Here is a 14,628-nt window from a genome sequence, read left to right on the forward strand (position 1 = left end):
CTTGGTGAGTACAGACGGGAGGGAGGGGAAGAAAATCAACACTTTCCAAGCAGTTTGTGCTTGGCTGTTCTAGGCATAAACTGGATGTGTCTTAGAATTGACTTTTCCTTTTTTCACAAGTAATAAATCCACCTAACACTTACAGTGTATTTTAAATGAGGAAAAAACAAGAGCATGTATCCTCTGACACATGTATTTTTTATGTGATACATAGGACTAGGGCAAAGGGTAAACTTTCCTCAAACCTTAATGTATCATGCTGAAAGTTCACTTTAATTTAAACACACCGAGCATGTATATACTTGAATGTGCAGTGATGACAGGCAGAGGTGATATTTATTAAAATCCACCAGCTTTCAAGTTCAACAACAGGTCAAGTCTTGAGAGGGCTTGAGAGAAAAACTATATTCATTCATTAGCTATATTAAACACTCTCACTTACCCCTTGGCCAACTGCAACCCGTTCCAATGCCTTAAAGAAGAAAGAAACAAGACAAAGTCAGCTGACATATTTAGTCTTATGAGATTTATAAATATACTCTACAAGGATTTGCAATAGTGACAAGCAAAAAGATTAAGTGAAAAAGATTAATTAAGAGATAACATGTAAGTTTACACAGTTAAAAGCATTAATATTATTAAAGAATGTCACCTTATATGCCTGTATAAATTAGGACTAATTTATAAAGGAAACGTGTCATACATACAAACATTCATATTCTGATTATACACTCTGAATTGTAGAAGGAATTAGCAGGAGTTAGGGTTAGGGTTAGGGTTAGGGTTAGGGGTAGGGTTAGGGTTAGGGTTAGGGTTAGGGTTAGGGTTAGGGTTAGGGTTAGGGTTAGGGTTAGGGTTAGGGTTAGGGTTAGGGTTAGGGATTAGGGGTTAGGGTTTCGTTGTGATATCTTATAGTTTATGGGACATAGAATTTTAGCTTTCCTCCAGTGTTGGAAATTAAACCCAGGTTCTTGTTAACTATGTACATATTCTACCAGTAAGCTATCCCCATGATCTCTTAATTTCATCTTTCCTAAACAAACACAGACAGATTGTAGGTGGAAGAACATTTTAGGGGAAAAAACAGAATCTGTGGGTCACATGAACTTTCATATGGTCTAATGTCAGAGGAAGGGGAACGTGCTAAGTGTGCACTGTTTCCATGTGTTTTGAATGCTTGCGTGGTGCTGTTATTATTTTGGGAGGCTCTATCAGAGACAGTCAGCCGGTGGAAACCTTCGAAAGGTTACACACAGTCTCTGGTTAGTCATGGTGGCTCTGCTTCCCAATGTGCAGTGGTGTGAACACTGTGCCCTTACTAACATGAACTGGGCTGCCTTCCCCTGCCCTCCCTGCCACAATGAACTGAGACCCCCGAAACTGTGAGCCAAAATAAAGCTTTCTTGCACTATTATTTGCACTATTATTACTGTTAGGTATTAGAGTCACAGTAACACAGACATAAGCAATAGAACAGTATGCCTCACTTATATGAGTCTTTGTTAATTTTCTACAGTTATACTTAAGAATTCATATATTTTAGGACAAACACTTTTAATAATCATATTGAATATATACGACATTTACTATATAATTTATATATAAAATAAGCCTTTATAAAACTTTTAACTTCTTAGACATGCATTTACACATTTATTGGGTATTAAGTATTTAATTAAAATTTTGTTTTTAAAGTTTAATTAGAAACACTCCAAACAAAGACAGATAAAGTATAACTGATGTGTGTTTTGCCTCAGGTTTCTAGGTTTCCATAAATAGGTTTGAGCTATAGCTGAAATGAACTCCTTTTGAGTTAAAATGAACAGTACCGTCTATCTTGTGTCAGTGCGGCTTTTACACACACACAGGATCACTGGCGTCATCATGAGCAGTAGCTTACCTGAAACTGAGGCCAGTCAGCAAGTGACGGAAGCCAACCTTGTTATTTAACCTGTTACTCAGTTCTCTGTTCCTCATGCCACACAGATTGGGTGGAGGATGCTCACTGTATGAAAACGTGCTTCCATGTATGTCACACAACAAATGTATATCAAGTTAACTCCCCTCAAAAAGTCCATTTCATGTTTTGCCTTTAGGTCTATGCCTGGTGAGCAGCATGCCTCGATCATGACCTTCCAAGAATGATTGTTATTCTAACAACATTTTCAGTGTGTTACATTTACCCATAAAATGAAGAAAGAAGAGAAATTTCCAAAGAAGTATGTTAACTGTGCTACGTAAGAAAATCATTTGAGAAGAACTAGATCTCTAAGCTGTTCACAGGATACAACAACCTCTTAGATTCATGTAACAGCAGACGAGTAATGTAGAAACAACAGGCTTTGAGAGAATTCATTTATATAATGGTTGGGAATTAACCAAACTGTTCAACCAAGTATATCTTATTTTTAAAAACTTACTCTACATCTATGTAAAGCAACACGTCGTGATGCCCACATATATACAGTGCAATGATTAGTTCAGGTAAGCCATTTCACATCTCCGTTATTGTAATTTTTTTTTTTTGCATAAGTGGTAAGAGCAGTATGCCCAGAATATTTAAGAATATAATTCTATAATTAATTATGGTCTTGGTTCTCCAATTTAGTCTTCTAGATTCATTCTCCCAAACTAACTGCATCATCTAAGCTTTCTGGTGATAACATTCACCTTTAGCTTGCCCTTTTGTAAGCTCGCATGGTAATATGGGACAAATCATGCTAAGGGTTAAAATGTTCTATACTTAGGGACACCATTCAAATCAAACGAAATAAAGCTTTTGACTAGTTAAATTAAACAGTTAAATTAAATTAAATATTTTCCTATTCTATAAAAAGTTAGAATATGCAAAGACTTTTACAAATATACAGACACCATCACGTTATATATAATAAAGTGCTGAACTAATTCCTCGGTTAAGACCCACAGTTGATGCCCTTCATTTCATAAATAAGACAGCCATATGTAAACTTTTCTGTGATACCACATGTAAAGTGGATGGGTGGACACCTTTATCATGTTTCTCACAAATTGCAATGTTCAGGAACATTAATGGTTGTTAAACAATCGTTGCCAAAAATAATGAACTATATAACATCTGGATAAAGTTCTCACGTTTTCTAGGATACAGACGTACCAAACATGCTGACATTCTCGCATTACGGCCACAGCACCATCTCTCCTCTTTCAGATAGTGGCACATTGGAAATCCCCAGTTTTCTTTAGCATATCCTGCAGATGGGAAAAATAAGGATTATTTAAATAAAACTCTTTCCTCTTCCAAAGGCCGTAAATAATCTTCTGAGAGCCAAGCAGTCATTGAGGCAGTCACCGTGATGAAGATGAAGTGGTGACAAGATGTTTAACAGTTCATTCCACGTTTGTCAACTGACAGCTTGTTAATGTCATCAAATGTATTTGCTCAGCAACAGCTACCTCGTGTGTAAGCTTCAGATCTGATATTAACCAATTTGCCAAAAACTATTTATATAAGATTTAGCAAAAACAACTTAAAATTCAACAGTCTTCCTGCTTCGTGTAACCAGAGGAGACAACCAATGACATACTAGACATTTACTGCGGACCCATCTTTCTAAGAGGAAGAAAAAACAGCAGCTGGCAATTTATTGAAGAACAGTATGACTTCATTCCTAACAACAGTGAAGCATCATCTTCCCTGTCACTGTGGTCTCTTTTCTGGAATGGAACAGCTGTATGGGCTCTTATTTTTTCATTGTTTTAAGAGGCCGTAATATTTTTTGTGCATTGCCATTTAGTTCGACTGCACTTATGCAGTTTAAACAAGGACGACAAAACCCAACATTTCTACTGCCAACCAACTGAGACGGACATAACCTGCTGAGGCTCAAACACCTTACATGGACAAAGCCACTACACTGTGAGAACAAAGAAATGATCTGTATTTTAAATCGAGACCTCAGAAACAGATGTTAATGTTATTAAAATTGTGAGAAATAATTAAAAATTGAGATAAACATACATTGAAACTTGGAAAAAATTCTTTAAAGAAAAATGCAATAGAGGTCTATTCTACTAAGAAATGCCTGTACTGTAAAGGATTGGGTGAATTTTGATTAAAAGAGATAAAGTTTAAATTTTATGTGGATAGTAAATCATCGAGGTATTAAATTAAAATTCGTTAACACACCTTACCAAAAGCCAGACTCAAAGTCTGGTTCTTCCCCTGCCTTCACAGCTAGAGCACATGTATCATGCTAGTACTGACGTGGTATTCAATACTATGAACTACCACAGCGAGTGCTTTAAATGTAAATGTGCGATGTCTCTGTAGCAATCCTATGGACTAGGTATACTACTCTCCCTACATTTCAGATGGGGAAACCGCACTTAGCCGAGTGAAGACATCATGTTGATTTATACGCTGTCACACAGGCACTGCGACTGGAGAGTCCATGCTGTCAGACAGGAAGCTGTATCAACGCACACTCCCGATCCATCTCCCTGCTGTTACCTAAGAGTCATGAAGCCCTTGAAGCCTCCCATACTGCAGGGCTCCCTGGACCACTTCTATGTTTTAGACTACCTGGAAAAATGGTCTGAGTCTTGCTCAAGATTTTATGACTTAACTGTGACATCGATTGTTGCTTAATGGAAGGATTATCCTAGCCAGATATTACAGCAAAGAATGAAGCGCTGGAGAGCAGGTGTGCTGCTTTATTTACTGTGATTAGAACAAACTCTTACTAATAAGAACTGATTCCATCCTCTCCTTGTTCCTTGCACAGAGAGGGTTTAGTAGTTGAGATCCAACTAAAAGTCACAGTTTCTCATAGTTACTACTCCTATAGGATGAGGCTCTGGCCAGTTGGATGTGTGTAGCAATGGACGCAAACTCATGCTAAATGTGGTGGACACACTCCTCCTCTCCGTTATTTTTCTAGCTGAATGTGATCACTGTGGTAGACCAACGGATACAGAAACTAGAGGCACAGCACACGGAGTCTCTGAAGCTGTTTATAATGGACAGCTCCCATAACATCTCAAGCTGTTGTCTTTGGACTGAAACAGACACATCCCTCTGCACTGTTTAGGCCACTTTCACTCTGATTCTGAACCTATTAGGTTTCCTCAAGTTTTTCTTAGCAATCTTAGGGTGAGGTAAATTTTGCACATCAATATGATCTTATTCAGAAGCAAACCTCATGGGATGAGGGAATACCCACAAAGCATTAAAAGAACAGGAAGCAGATAGTTCTGTACTAATACTATAGAAATCCTTTTTCAATGGATGTAGTAATTGAACAGAAATGTAAATCAAATGATAAAGTAAGCTATGGGATTATGGTTGGCCTCTGTTTCCTATCTTCCATGTCTGTAGGTACATCAACTAACATGTAACATGTTTTTAAAAATTCAGTCTGTACTAAATGAACATGGGCAAATACACTTTTCCATGTCATTATTCCCTAAACAAGATGGCATAACATCTCTTTATATAACATCTACATTTATGAGATTAAGGTGTCTCTGTAATCTCTGAATAATGTTTAAAGGTAGAGAGGATTTTCTATATAGGTTGTGCAATGCCATTATACTACTTTATATGAAGAACTAGACAACTTCATTTTAGGAGGAGACTGTAACCAATAACCTGCAGAAACTGAGGAACAACCATATCGTGGATGATTCCGTGAAATACCATAAACAAGTAAACAAAAGTCCCCATCTTTCTAATGAGATATTCTCCACAAATAGCTGAATACCTTAACTCAAAAATCCTGACAGAATAGCAATTTCTCAATTCTTTCTAAAACCCCAACCGAATATCTATAAGCGAACAACCTTATCCCACTGAAAAACTGTATGAAAGCCAGTTTATTTACTAAAGAATATAGCACCATCTCTTACACGAAACAAAACAACAGCCTCACCTCCAAAATACAAAAGCTCCAACCCCCAAGGAAAGCAGGGAAGCTAACTGTAGGTCTTCAGTGCTTGCTCGCGCTCTGTCTCTCTGTCTCTCCGTCTCTGTCTGTCTGTCTCTCTCACTCCTCCACTCTCATGCCCAGCTCTGTGGCAGACACTAGAGGCAGCATGCGCCCTCCATCTTAGTAGATCACAGATCTTCTCCACACTTCTCTGCCTCCACTCCTCACAGAATTCCAGGCTTCAACTTCAGAAGGATTCCCTGGTAACCTGCCAGCCATGCCTCCCACGGAAAGACATGGGTCTGTGAGTCAGGTAAGTGAGCTTCAGACATTCACTCTCCTTCAGCTCTGTAGCCTCTGCTCCTCTCTGCTTCCATTCCCAGGGAAGCTACCGAAGGAGAAATGTAAACACCAACCTAGCCACACTCTCTGATCTACACTGATGTCCTGCTTAGGAGACAAGCTAGGGCAATGGCGGCACAAAGCTTGTAGGAGTGACCGACCCAAATCTCATCTGACGTTAGGCCCACTCCATGACATTAGGCCATCATGCACCACACTGCTTGGGTGACCAAGACCTGAGACTAGATAGCCCAGGGACCTAAGGTAAAGCTCTTATTAAAATAGCAGTTAAACAACTCCTTATGCCATGTCGGTATACTCAAAGATCAGTGCCTTGTTCTGCCATCATCAGAAAAGCTTCCTCCTGCAGCAGATGGGGACAGATATGGAGGCCCACAGACACACATCATGCAGAAAGTGAGACCACGGAACACTCGGCCCTTAATGGGATGTCTCTATCAAGTCCCTCCTCTTAAGGGTCAGGGAACTCCAAATGGAGGAATCAGAGGCAGAGAGTATAGGAGCCAGAAGAAACGGAGAATACCAAGAAAACAAGGCCATCGAAATCAATACAATCTATGCATATACGAACTCATGGAAACCGAGGCAGCACAGTGCTTTTATAAGATTCCTGAGGGTGCACAGGATAGTTTGTCTTTTATCTTATGATCTTTATTATTATCCCTTCAAAGCATGTCTTTTTTTTTTTTCTAATTAAAGACAGAAAGGAGATGGTGGACCCAGGTAGGAGGGGAAGTGGGGAGGAAGTGGGAGGGAAGGGAACCTGTAATCAGAATATATCATGTGAAATAAAAGGAAAAAGTACAAATATATTTAAAAAAATCCTCTCAACCCCAAACAATGGTTTTATAATGAAAGGTACAACTGCTTTGCAATACATACAAGATAAAAGTATGCTTGCATGTCTAGGAATAGGTAAACAGACTCTCCTAGAATGATAAATAAAATTTAGATGGTAAAAATTTACTTAGTACTAGATTGAAAAGAACATAGAATTTCTACAAAAAAAACAAAACAAAACAAAACAACAACAAAAAAACAAACCTAAGGATACATGCTTCACTATGTTCACAGCAGCCTTATTTATAATAGCCAGAAGCTGGAAAGAACCCAGATGTCCTTCAACAGAGGAATGGATACAGAAAATGTGGTACATCTACACAATGGAATATTATTCAGCTATCAAAAACAATGACTTCATGAAATTCATAGGCAAATGGTTGGAACTGGAAAATATTATCCTGAGTGAGGTAACCCAATCACAAAAAACACACATGGTATGCACCTACTTACAAGTGTATATTAGCCCCAAAGCTTGGATTACCCAATGATACAATCCACAGACCACATGAAGCTCAAAGGATGACCAAAGTGCAGATGCTTCAGTTGTTCTTAAAACGGGGAACAAAAATATTCACAGGAGGGGATACAGAGACAAAGTTTGGAGCAGAGACTGAAAGAATGGCCATTCAGAGCCTGCCCCACCTGGAGATCCAGCCCATGTACATACAGCCAACAAACCTAGACAATATTGCTGAAGCCATGAAATACATGCTGACAGGAGCCTGATACAGCTGTGTCCTGAGAGGCTCAGTCAGAACATGTCAAATACAGAGGCGAATGCTAGCAGCAAACCACTGAACTGCGAACGGGGTCCCCATTGGAGGAATTAGAGGAAGGACTGAAGGAGCTGAAGGGGCTTGCAACTCCATAAGAACAATGCCAACCAACCAGAGCTCCCAGGGACTAAACTAATACCCAAAGAGTACACACGGACAAACCCATGGTTCCAGCTGCATATGTAGCAGACGATGGCCTTGTTGGGCACCAATGGCAGAAGAAGCCCTTGGTCCTGCCAAGGCTGGACTTCCCCAATGTAGAAGAATGTCAGGACAGGGAGGCCAGAAGGGGGTGGGTGGTTGGGGGGAACACCCTCATAGAAGAAGGGGGAGGATGGGATGGGGGGATTTACAGATGGGAAACTGGGAAAGGGGATGACCTTTGATACGTAAATAAAAAATATCCAATTAAAAAAAACCCTTGGAGAATATCATTATCAGGAACAAAAGTTAATAGTAAGAAACTCTGGGCCATGTTATTCCCTAATCTCTTAATTATAGGAACTGTGAGAAATAGTAAATTATTGTGGTTGTAAACATCAAATCTCAGGGTTGATTTCTGACACAGCTTTAGGGCACAGCTATAACCTTGGAGTTAGCAATGAATTGAAAGGAGGTAATTATTCTAAGTAGTACATCTCCGAGGGAAAAGGCTCTAAGTAAAAGTGTTACAATTCTAAAGGGAAAGATAGCCTGACAGCTGGGAGCCATGAATCCCACAAAGTTACACTGTTTGACAAACCTCACACAGAGATTTATCAGGAGAGCAGGATCCAGGAGGGTGGCTGCCTCTGCTCGGCAAGAAGCAGCAGAGAACTGGGCGGGAGGCGGGGTTTATACAGTGTTTCTTGGGGAGTGGAGAGTTTCAGGGTGAGCATTGGTGGGTTTTTAAGTCTAGAGCTTGGGTTTTTAACTCTGTAGGCTGGGCCTAGGCCCAGTAGGTAGGAATGTTAGAATGTTCTATGGGTGGAACCTTTTGTTTGGAGGGCCTCAGGGAGGGGCCTGGCCACTGAGTGCCTTGAGTGGCTTACAATTATCCCAAACAAGAGAGTGGATACTGCTAGGGAAGTGTATTTATTTCTTCAGGGGAAAGCACAGGTTTTCATTATATAAAAAATAAAGAGTGTTAAGAGCAGATGCTCCATATAGTGAGAGTTCTGGTTCTTCTAAATTTGAGAGACTGTAGAAGTAGGAGTTTGCAACTGAGAAGTGAGAGAACACAGGGTTAAATCAAAGTATTTATAATTATTCACTAGAGTCCTAAAAGAAACTCAACTGGTGCTTTTGGGTCTGTTCATTCACTTGTTCTTTCTTTTTTGTTTTTGGAGAGAGAGAGAGAGAGAGAGAGAGAGAGAGAGAGAGAGAGAGTGAGAGTGTGTGTGTGTGTGTGTGTGTGTGTTTGAGACAAGGGCTTTTTTTTTTTTTCATATCAGATTGATTTTATTTTCATCAGTGTCAAAGCACTGTGTGGTAAATGGTGGATCCCCACAGTTTGACACTGCTCAGGTGTCAGACCTGTGAATGGATTTCTAGGTCTTTGGTGGCTAACTGAGGCTATTGGCTTTCCTGATCACGCCTCCAAACACTGGAGCTCTCTGCTCTGCTCTGGTCCTGTTTCAGAACTTGTCATCTCATCCATTAGACGACGGTAGTGACTGATACTTTTGGCCTGTTTTAGTCTTTTTTGAAGGTGGTGCGGTTTTCTCTGAAGCCTTTTTTGGGGGGAATTCTTGGCAGGCTTTTCTTGGCCTTCTTGGTAGTCTTTTACACCTTCCCACTACATCTGGAACTGGACTGACGACTTTTCTTGCCTGCAGTTCTGGTTTTGGGTGGATGGCAAGTCGTAGCTTTCTTGGATTTCGCACTTGAAGTTGATGGCTCGACATCTGGTGTAGTATCCTGTGATCTTTTGCTTGTTTTGCCATGTTGAACGTTAGGGTGGTCTGGTGAGACAAGGTCTTACAAGACAAGGCTCTGGCTGGTCTGTAATTCACTATACAGTTCAGGATTGCATTAAACTTTCAGAGATTCACCTGCCTCAGTCTCCTAAATGCTGGGATTAAAGGTGTGAGCCACTACACCCGCTAAAGATGAGTTGTTAAGCTCTGGGATGGGGTGTAAGGTAAAATGATGGAATTATTTCCCAGTTTGACATAAGCAAAGCAGAGTCTTGTGATATGAGAAAGGACTCTTCTTGAGGTAACAGAGAATCCTCTGATTTCCCAAGCAACTTCTGGTAATAAGGAAAGACTTCAAAGGCATACCCATAATCGCGCATGTTTCTAGATGATTCAGCATGACAACCAGTTAAAGAGCAGTCATGCTGCCAGCATAGCAAACTATCACTGAAAAAGCAGAAGCTATTAAAGGACTTCACGTTTCCTAACTTATAGTCATGGTTGCAATGCGGACAGAAGAAGGGTATATCCTTTACAACACATAAAGTTAGTACTGTCACAAAGAAGCCAAGCACAGACAACTCGACCTGCATGTAAGGAAGCCTCACTTTAAACCATTTGGACTACTTTCATTTCTGCTGCTGTAACAAACACCATGATCTAAAGTAATTTACAGGAGAGGGTTTAAATGGCTTACATTTCCAAGTTACCGACTATTGTTGATGGAAGCCAATGGAGCAACCCAAACAGCTATTTACACTACACTCATGGCCAAGAGCAAAGACAATCAAATGTACCCTTGTTGCCTGTGAGGTTAGTACTCAACTACCCCTCTACTCTACTCTGGTACAGTCCAAGGCCTTGAAGCAGGGAACAGTAACACCCACTTTGGGCTAGGTCTATTAAAACTAAGAACCCCCTCCCCCAAGACATGCCCATAGGTCAATTTGATATATGCAAACCCTAAATTGAAACATTATGTTCATATTATTTGTGAAAAGTTGAAATTAACCAACACAGGGAGGGGGGGAAGAAGGAAGAGGGAGGGGGAGAGGAAGAAATGGGAGAGAGAAGTGAGCACTGGAAAGGAAGTAAGTATAGTCTTAATGCATGGCTTGGATCCCTGAATCCCTACTTAAAACACCTACAAACTTTAACTTCCTAAGGCAACTTACAGGACTGTTGTCATCAAGTGGGGTTCTGTGAAACCACGTCCCTCAAATAGATAGGACATCACTGTGAAGTTCTCTGAAGTTGCCTCAGTTTCCTTAGTTGTTAAGATCAGAGTGGCAACACAGCTCAGCTCTTTGAACGCAGTATATGGAATAACTGAAAATCTGTGAAGGTCTTCCATGTAAATGTTAAACATTGTCTTTGGAAGTCATTTATCAGATTCACTCAGACTCCTGTGAAGAATGAGGCCTTTTATATCTTGAATGGAAGCCAGAGTTCACTGCTTCTATTAACCATGTTCTTATAACATGTTACTTTAGTCAGGCTGGGCATCTGTAGCCCTTATTAGCTTTGTCTCTTCCACGCTGTCTTCAAATAATAATTCTGAGCAGACAAAGTCCTTTGCTTTTCTTTCACAATATAATTAGTCCTTACTACTATCATGTGTAAGCTTTTGACATTTAGGAATCTCTTCAGGGATTCTTGTCTTTTCTTCCTGTGCTAACAGGATCCCTGCCCACTAATTAAACACACTTGAAATTTAGAATCATTTCCTATTACTTCCTTCTGTAATTTCCGAATTCACAGGCATGTATTTTTACTTTCCCACTCATCTTCATTAGCTCTTGACTGACATGTAGCACCTGCTTACTTTCTTACAGTGAAACCACTGTTTACTTCCTTTTAGTCTTGTTTATCCTCTGCTAGGGAATGCTATTTTCTCAAGGGGACAGACACCTAGCTAGGCCACTTCAACACCTTCAGTTCTCATCACTGGCATATATGAGATAGACTCAATGGAAACTCAATCTTTTTTCTCAAGAATTATTTACATTTTTATTCGTGTGTGTGTGTGTGTGTGTGTGCTTGTGTGTATGCTAATGCATATGGATGCAAACTTTAGAGCAGATATTGAAGGGATTGTAATGCATACAAATGTCCACAGGTGTCCAAGGAAGCCGAAAGAGCTACGGCTGTGAGTTGCCTGAGATGATAATGCGAACCTAGCCTGGTTCATCTATAAGAGAAGCAAGTATTTTTAACCACTGTAGAGCCTTAGTCCCCAAACTGGGTCTTTGTAAATTAGTCAGCTAACAGATAATTATACTGTGGATGTATCCTAAACTCAATGACTGATTTCTTACTATGAATGTTTTTGATACTCTCCTTAAAGCAGTCTTGTCATCTGTCTTATTTGTAGGTTTAATTCTCTTCATATCACATTGCTGGCTAATTATTTTTTATCGTGCACCAAATGTTCCTATAGCCTAGTCCTAATTCATTCATTCTTTCTTTCTCTCTCTCTCTCTCTCTCTCTCTTTCCTTCCTTCCTTCTTCCTTCCTTCCTTCCTTTCTTTCTTTTATTGGATATTTCTTTATTTACATTTCGAATGTTATTCCTTTTACCAATTTCCTGTCCATAAGCCCCCATCCCCTTCTTCTATAAGGGTGTTGTTCCCCTCCCCATCCACCTCCCCTTATGCACCCCCCCTGATATTCCCTACACTGGGGGTCCAACCTTGGCAGGACCAAAGGCTTCTCCTTCCATTGGTGCCCAACAAGGCCATCCTCTGCTACATATGCAGTTGGAGCCATGGGTCGGTTCATGTATAGTCTTTCGGTAGTGGTTTAGTCCCTAGGAGCTCTGGTTGGTTGGCACTGTTGTTCTTGTGGGATTGCAAGCCCCTTCAGCTCTTTCAATTCTTTCTCTAATTCCTCCAACAGAGGTCCCATTCTCAGTTCAGTGGTTTGCTACTGGCATTCACCTCTGTATTTGACATGTTCTGGCTGTGTCTATAAGGAGAGATCTATATCCAGTTCCTGTCAGCATGCACTTCTTAGCTTCATCAATCTTATCTAGTTTTGGTGGCCACATGAGGGGTAGGCTCTGAATGGCCGTCCCTTCAGTCTCTGCTCTAAACTTTGCCTCCATACCCCCTCCTATGAATATTTTTGTTCTCCCTTTTAAGAAGGAGTGAAGTATTCACATTTTGGTCATCCTTCTTGAGCTTCATGTAGTCTATGAATTGCATCTTGGGTAATCCGAGCTTGTGGACTAATATCCACTTATAAGTGAATATATACATATACACATATATGTATACACACACAGATTGAAAAAGTATTCATTTTTCTGAATGAAAATGTTTGTGATAGGTTGTAGTTCAGATAAGACTGTTCTATTTTTACTCATGACTACAGACTGGTACAGTTCACAGTGCTGTTCTAGTAAACTATAACAACAGCCCCCTAATGATATATATCATCACTGTGTAGGACAGAGGTTCCCTTTGCTATAAGAAGCTGTGTTTTATTGAAACCCATACTATATTAAGATATATGTGGAACTTTCAAAATAACTCATATGAATACTATAGATCAGGCTGTGCTTTTATTTCTGTTGTTTCAAATGAATGAGAAAATTTAGACAATTAGTGTATGATCTCAGGAAAGAAAACACCAAATGCAATGTATTTTTAGCCCATATATATTTAAGAGCATTTTCTCTAAGGTATCCAAATCCAGATGTACCATGTAAGTGCAATATACTGTAAACTAGTTTTTGTTGAGGTCTATCAGCCAACTCTATTAACTTTAGTGTTTGTTTATGTTCACAGTTGAAATTATTTCTCTTTACTATTGCTTTTGTGTGCTTCGTATGTAAGTGCACACACATGTCCAGTTACAAACACATGGAGGCCAAAGCTCAAGTTTGTTGTCCCTCGGGAGCCTGTTACTTTGTGTTCCTTTTCAGATAGATTCCTCCCCTCCGCACTCCGCCCGCCCCCCTCTGTGGGGCTCACTGACTGGGTTCTGGTCCATGAGCCAGAGGAATCCTGTTGTCTCTGCCTTCCACACTAGATTACAAATGTGTGCTGCCACCCAGTTTCATGCACACTGGAATCAAACACTTGTCCAGATGTGGCAAGCACTATCTGAACCAAGCCATCTTCCTAGGCTTTTGTTTGTTTGTTTGTTCATTTTCTTTCTTAATTATGAGTAGGTCTATTATATTTTGTATTAGGCTTATTTATTCATATTCTTGGCTTCTTTTATTTACTATGAATGAACGTAAGATGGAATTTTTTGTGCTAACCCCACCTTACATAAGCTTCAAAAACATGTTGTATTAGTTGGAAAAAATAATGAGGTGCAAACTAAAGTAAGAAAGTAGGAAAGTATATTAAAAATCCATTTCTAGAAAGTGCTAGACAGCTAAAAGATGCCCTAGGGCAAAAAGTAAATCATTGCCAACATTGTAGAAAACATAGAGCTGACTGAAGATCAGATACAGCTGTGAGTGTGAAGAACTTGCATAGTGAATGCCAAACGCATTAAAAATATCTGCATTCACCCCATGCAAACTGCCAAAAAGTTTTCTGTGACATAGGTCCAGCTTTAAAAACAAAGCAATGTGCTATGTAAGAAAATCTATATAAATAGGAAACTCTCAAGTTTGGAAGGACAACTTATCTACCTGCTTTATAATTGTCAAAGAACAATGCCAAGAACAGCCAGGCCTGATCCTTTTCTCAGGTGACTGAGACAGGTCCTGATACTTTCTAATTGTCAACTAACTATTAAACTTAATATTGCTGACCAAGAAAGTAAAAGCTCATATATATTTATATATACACATGTGTGTATATATAAGTATGTATGTGT

The 14,628-nt window shown here is 39.7% G+C and overlaps 1 protein-coding gene across 2 annotated transcripts in view; it reads right to left on the reverse strand.

The window, feature by feature from the left end:
- The window catches only part of Mettl25 (methyltransferase like 25), an 81,411-nt gene that overhangs the window by 39,093 nt on the left and 27,690 nt on the right, over window positions 1-14,628 (reverse strand). For both annotated transcript variants that reach the window (XM_032911921.1, XM_032911930.1), the window contains 2 exons: window positions 3,137-3,231; window positions 443-472 (listed from right to left, as the gene is read on the reverse strand). In XM_032911921.1, coding sequence (XP_032767812.1) covers window positions 443-472; window positions 3,137-3,231 — 125 coding nt within the window. The remainder of the gene's footprint in view (window positions 1-442; window positions 473-3,136; window positions 3,232-14,628) is intronic.

Source organism: Rattus rattus, chromosome 1 (genome assembly GCF_011064425.1).
Source record: "Rattus rattus isolate New Zealand chromosome 1, Rrattus_CSIRO_v1, whole genome shotgun sequence".
In the NCBI taxonomy this organism is placed as follows: Eukaryota; Metazoa; Chordata; class Mammalia; order Rodentia; family Muridae; genus Rattus; species Rattus rattus.